A 6,768-nucleotide genomic window follows, 5' to 3' on the forward strand; every position below is an offset into this window, starting at 1 on the left:
AAAAAAGTCATAGTATAGTATGTCGTCCAAAATTTGATAGAAAATTCATACTTTAGTATGTCGTCCAAAATGTAACGAAAAAGTCATACTTTAGTATGTCGTACAAAACAAGATAAAAAAGTCATAGTATAGTATGTCGTCTAAAATTTGACCAGAAAGTCATACTGTATGCGTCCAAAATAATGAAAAAGTCATCATATAGTAATAATGAGTCAAAATTTGACAAGAAAATTCATACTTTAGTATGTCTTGCAAAATTTGATAAAAAAGTCATACTTTAGTACGTCGTCCAAAATTTGACAAAAAAGTCATAGTATAGTATGTCGTCCAAAATTTGATAGAAAATTCATACTTTAGTATGTCGTCCAAAATGTAACGAAAAAGTCATACTTTAGTATGTCGTACAAAACAAGGCAAAAAAAGTCATAGTATAGTATGTCGTCTAAAATTTGACCAGAAAGTCATACTGTAGTATGCCGTCTAAAATGTGAAAAAAAGTCATCATATAGTACGTCGTCCAAAATTTGACAAAAAGGTCAAACTGGTTAAGTTTAGGTCTAAGATTTTGGTTATGGCTGCCCCATGTGTGTTCTTGTATTTGTCGCTTTGTGAGGACTAAAAAAGTGAGGACATTTTTGCTGGTCCTCACATCTTCAAAGGGCTTTTTTGGGGTTAAAACCTGGTTTTAGGTTCAGGGTCAAGGCATAGGGTTATAGGATTATGTTTATGAGGGTCCTCACGATGAATGAAGTGCAAAGGTGTGTGTGTGTACCTGTTGTGGCTTCAGGGGAAACTGAAGTGTCCATATTATCTGTAGGTTGTGCAGTCGACAGTGACATCATCACTGATGGACGTGCAGGTGGACGAAGAAAAAAAAAAGAAGCATAAAAATGTATCAATATTAAAATAAAGTACTTAGATAAACATTTTTGGATCATTTTTCATATCCTGACATGGTGCTCACAACAGCAAAGTGAACGTAATGTCACTGTGTAAATGTTTGACTCACCTGCACCAAACCCCATACAGAAAATTAGCGATTTTATATCACGGCTCACAGGAGTTGTTGATCCACTGCTGCCTCCAATAATATGTTTAAATATTTTTATCTTGTGACTTCAGTGTTTGAAATCATTAATTCAGATTCACCTCAGTGGCTCAAACTGACCACACGAGGCAGCAGTAGATCAGCAGCTCCTGTGTCACTGAGAGCTAAAATCACTGATTTTCTCTATGGACTTTGGTGTGGGAGAGCATGGAGTGAACAGACTTTAGTTTCCTGTAAGAAAAGGCTGTTTAACAGTGAGATAAAGCTAAAATAGATTTTTATCTGAATCGAATAAAACGACAAACAATTGCTGTCCATCGTCATTGTTTGTGTTTGTCTCATCATCGTACAAACATCATTTGTACCTGGACGAGAGGTCGAGCTGCTGCTGCTGCTGGGTTGAGGAGGCGTGGCCAGTGTCGGAGCTGAAGTCATTATTTGGTCCTGAGGGGCGGAGTCAGTGGCTGACTGTGTCAGTGACGTGGAAACAAAGCTGCTCTGTGTTTTGCTCTGCACGTGAAAAAAAACAACAGAAAAACATATAACATACATACAGTCCTAGTGATTTATTTTGAGCTGCCACAAGGGGGAGCCTGTATCTGCCTCGTCATTCCAGGATATTTATGATTATTATAAATGAAAAATAAGTATTTTTGGTTAACAATATTTTTGTGAAGTTCATTTTATATTTTTTTGTAACGTCAGTAAAATGTATTTGTAACTTTTTGTGACACTTTTGTTTTCTCTGTATCCATATTTTTGCAAATTTTAGCAAAGTTTACGGATAAAATACAAATAAAAGGTGGATTATGCACAAAATTCAGAACCTGAACCCATATAAGAGGCTTATTTTTACAAGTATCTTAATAATGATGGATTTGAGTTGTGATTTCTTTGTTCACTCACAGTTTTCTCAGCAGACGGACGATCGGTGGTTTTCCCGCTTCTGTCGTCAGCTGACGTTGACGTTCTGTTCCCCTCAGATGATGCCTGGATCTGGGCCACACCCCTTCCTGGACCATCACCCGCCTCTGATTGGTTGAAGGCGTATCTGTTTGTCACAGACGGCCGATCAGTCGTTGTGTCTGCCGCTGACCCACCGTGTGGCTGCTGCTGCTGCTCCTGGCTTCTGTCAGAATATCTCAGAACCCCCGGGTCAAAGTCGTCCGGCTGATCTCCGTCAAAGAGAGCGAGGTCCTTCAGATCCTCCAGGTCGCCTGGTGCCTCAGATGACCGCGACAGCGCCCCCCAGTGGCCACTGTACGGCTTGCCTCGCACCAGAGACTGAAGCAGCAGCTTCTGCGGGGACGCCCGCCGCAGGAAGGCCAGAAACGAGTCGGCGCCCTGTCGCTGTCGGGGCTGGCAATTCTCCCTCTGCTGGCAGCTCAGGATATAGCAGCGGCCCTCAAACAGCCAGGCCAGGTCGTAACCTGGCAGGTCGCAGCATGCGGCCACACACTGCGGCAGTGTGGACACGTCGGGTATCCGCAGGATCCCGCTGCTCTCCACAGCAGGGGACACCACTGCCTCAGAGAAGGTCGCCCCCTGCCAGCATGGAGACGCCACTGCAGCTGCAAGAAGAAGAAGGAGTGATTCTGTGATAGGGGATGGTGCCATCCAGTGGTCAGATATATATAGTGGACTGAACAGCATTTTCTGACAGGAAAGTGGAGTTTGTCACTGGCTCACTTTCCCACACCAAACCCCAGTGAGAAAATCAGTGTTTTTAGCTCACCCAGACACAGAAGCTGCTGGTCTACTGCGGCCCCTTGTGGTGAGATTGTGTCACTGAGGTGAATCCAAACAAAGGATTTCAAACACAGAAGTCAAAAAAACAACACATTTGAAGTTATTGGTGGAGGCAGTAGGGGATCAACGACTCCTGTGTGCTGATGTTAAAATTGTCGATTTTCTCAACGGGCTTTGGTGCAGAGGGAGTTAGTGATTCACAAAGTGATAAAAAACAGTTATAAAAGTATGTCAAACAGTGAGATTAAGTGGCAAACACATTCTTGAATCAACACAGATTACACAGGCATAGGCATTATTAGATGATTATGTGGATTATTTATAAAGTTGTAATGTAATGTTTGTACCTTCTGCACTGTGCATCAGCAGCAGCAGCAGCAGCAACGGCGGTGGCAGGAGGATGGGTTTCTTCCACATGGTCTGTCAAGTGTCCGCAACCTGAAACAAACAACCCACTATTTATATTATTAGTAGTAAATGTATTAAATATTCATATCCAGTGTTATTTAAGAGCAGAACATCTAGAGAAAACGTCAACAAAAACAATTTGACATAATCCAAACAATTTGACATAAACCAAAGTAAATGTAACATACATTTGTAAAAACACACATTTCACAGATTATTACGAATCTTAATGTCAGTAAACTCTTGCTTTTCTAAAGCTTTGCTCTGAACCTGGACAGTTTCAGCACCACGCTGCCGGACAGCGCCACCGCGGCAGCCCCGCCCGGCTGCAGGAAACACTGGGGCTCTTCACGGGAAAATAAACTCACCTCCATCCATGCGGCACAGACATTATTTATTCATAGTTGATAGAGACACAGTTTAATCGGATTAACTCGAGCTCGGGAAAATACGAAACAGTCGTCGTTACAGCCAGAGTACGTCAGTTCATCTCGTGACAAAACCACTCCAAATTCCATTGAGAAATTAGTCAATTTAAGGTTTCGACACGTATAAATCAAAATATGCGACAGTTCACGTTTTAATCCTGGTAATTCCCGTATTAGTATTCAACACTTTCAACTTCGGCATAAACGGATTACACTAAAGAGAACGTCTTATAGTGAAACGTGGATGTTTTCAGTTGGGGCTTGCCTCTGATAACAGTTAGCAGCGCGGTCTGGTGAGTGACTTAAATGGCTGCATTTCTTAACAGAGTTTGGCAGGAGAGGCGCATGCTAACAGAACAGCACGCGCCACGGTGACTCTGTCATCCCGGAAATAAAGACACTGTTGTTGTTTTTTTACGTTTTTGTGTTGGTTATAAATGTAAATAAACACGTCACAAACTACGTGACGATAAACGACACGTTACGATGCGTTACAATGCGTTAAAACGCTTACATTTAACTCACCTGCTCGCGCTCGTCAGTCTCCAGGTTGGTCCGGTCCTGGTTCAGTTCCGGTCAACGGGTCACATTCTGGGCTCCGTGTGGGCGGGGCCTCAGGGGGATCGCTGGGTTCGGAGTGTTATTGGTTTTCACGCTCATAAGGAATTTATGTGGAGAAATCACGACAGTGTCGAGTCAGCAGAAATTACATACATAACATCCGGTCAGAACTTTCAAAATAAAACAATAATAATAATAACTTAATAATAATAAATAAGACATTTAAAATGTGGTTGTGTGACATGTTTAGACTTTTCTGAAAAAATATTTTGGCGATATATAATTTAGCCAATTGACAAAATATTTACCAAATATAATCTCTGCCTGCTTAATCTGCGATATTTTAAGAACACATTTGCAATCTTTCCCAACAGGAAACTGAAGTTTTTGTCGCTTTGTAAACCACTTAATCCCCTCTGTATTTACCTCGGTGACACAAACTAACCACACGGGGCAGCAGTAGATCAGCAGCTCCTGTGTCTCGTTGAGCTAATATCGCTGACTTTCTCTATGGAGTTTGGTGTGGGAGAATAAACAGTTTACAGATTTAGGACTTTATTACTATAACTGTTCCGTTGAAACTTTTTTGCACTTACCGCCAGGATTAAGTATGTCTAATTTATATATGTGTATATGTACATATGTGTTATATATGTATATACATATATATATACATATATATATACATATATATATATATATACATATATATATACATATATATATATATATATATATACATATATATACACATATATATACATATATATATACATACATACATATATATACACATATATACATATGTATATATACATATACACATATATATTTCAAAATCCCTTTTTGAAGATACTGTGTTTTTTTCAGTCTGGGCATGATGACACTTTATTTCTCTCAAAGACAACAACACACTTCTGGCTCATAACCATCTTTTATTTTTGTCTTTTCTTACAAAAAAAATCCTCCAAACAAAACAAAAACATTTACACAGCCATTTATAAATTACAACAGCAAAACACAATTATTTAGTTTAAATACACTCCTCTGCTCTGTACCAACTGTCACCATTCAAACAATAAAACATCCACGTCCATTTCCCTTAAAGTCAGCTTCAGTCCACAGTGTTAAAAAGGACAGCTTTGATTTTTTTGTGTGGTTGTCGGAGGCACTGACGCAAACTCAGCACCGGTTTGTTGGCAACCAGCAAGAGACACAGATGCTAAAAAACATCAGAGGCACAAGGAAAAAATAGATTTTTAGTCACTTAACACACACTCACTTAAGCTTGCTTTAAGTCCATGGCATTTTAAGAACATGTTCACTGCGTTATTTTGCTGTCAAGACAGACTTTTTCAAGTTTGTAAATCCCCTCACTCTCCCACACCAAAGTCCATAGAGTAAATTAGTGATTTTAGCTCACAGGGACACAGGAGCTGCTGGTCCACTGCTGCCTCGTGTGGTGAATTTGTGTCACTGAAAAACAAATTACTAAAACAAAACAAAAAGGATTTCAAACACTGAAGTGAAAAAGTGACACGTTTGAACGTAGAAATGCAGGCAGAAGTGGATCAGGCACTCCTGTGTGCAGTGATGTTAAATCACTCCTTTTCTCTATGGGGTTTGGTGCAAGCAACAATAAATTCAGTTTTCTTATGGAAGAAGTTTAACAGTCATTTAAGTGGCAAATATAGACCCAAACATTCTTTTTCTTGTGTCTTCGCTGGCAGCCATGTCTGTGTCTCACACAACCACACTTGAAAAAACCTGAATGTTCCCTTCAACACAGATTTTCTGTGACGCTTTGACTGCAGTGAAACAAAAACTGTGTAAACGTCTTCAACCCGTGTCGATATTTTGATGTTAAACCAGTTTACAGTGCTTGCGGCTGCAGCAGGAATCGCCGCCCTTCAACACCTGCTGCTCATTTATGTTGTAACAAAGTAATTTATAATCCGATCGATGGCTGCGATGGCGACGATTAGTTAGGGGACGATTCGTCTTCTCTGTGCGCGACAAACGGACAAAAACATTGGAGTTCAAACACGAAAGCGACTTTTGAAAATGCCAGAATGTCCCTTTTAACAATCGCGTTTTCACTGCCCTCTGGTGGCAGAATTTAAAATCATGCAGCTTTATTGAGACGTCAAGATTTGAGGCGTGAAAAACAGTAGGGGCTTAACCAGGAGTATGTGTTATGAGTGGGGCGCTAAATTTGGAAATTTTTCTATGCTAGTTAGCAAATGCAATTAAGTAAAGTTTTTATTTAACATTAAAGATGCCGTCGCTAAAATCCAATCATGTGCCAAAACTCCATATGGAGGTGGGGCTATCTGCTTGTGAGGTTATACCCGGCCCCTTTACCAGAACTGTTCATGATGTGGTGACGTAGGGGAGAACAGGCTAACAGGAAGTTCGCCAAAAGATGACATCACAGATGGTAGCTTTAATCTGCAGAAATCGTAAAATAAATAAATGATAAAACTGTGATCTCGCTTTTTGTTATTTATCGTTATTTTGTTTCCAGAGGTTTGCAGTTGAATTAAACGCAAGAATGAAAACGTACGACTGAAA

The 6,768-nt window shown here is 40.2% G+C and overlaps 1 protein-coding gene across 1 annotated transcript in view; it reads right to left on the bottom strand.

Moving 5' to 3' along the window:
* The window catches only part of LOC122774663 (dyslexia-associated protein KIAA0319 homolog), a 15,083-nt gene extending 10,732 nt beyond the window's left edge, over positions 1–4,351 (bottom strand). The window contains exons 1-5 of the mRNA XM_044034127.1: positions 4,159–4,351; positions 3,145–3,235; positions 1,955–2,619; positions 1,414–1,558; positions 773–844 (exon numbers count right to left, since the gene is read on the bottom strand). Coding sequence (XP_043890062.1) covers positions 773–844; positions 1,414–1,558; positions 1,955–2,619; positions 3,145–3,214 — 952 coding nt within the window. The 5' untranslated portion in view covers positions 3,215–3,235; positions 4,159–4,351. The remainder of the gene's footprint in view (positions 1–772; positions 845–1,413; positions 1,559–1,954; positions 2,620–3,144; positions 3,236–4,158) is intronic.
* Between the last annotated feature and the right edge of the window lie 2,417 nt (positions 4,352–6,768).

Source organism: Solea senegalensis, linkage group LG9 (assembly GCF_019176455.1).
Source record: "Solea senegalensis isolate Sse05_10M linkage group LG9, IFAPA_SoseM_1, whole genome shotgun sequence".
In the NCBI taxonomy this organism is placed as follows: Eukaryota; Metazoa; Chordata; class Actinopteri; order Pleuronectiformes; family Soleidae; genus Solea; species Solea senegalensis.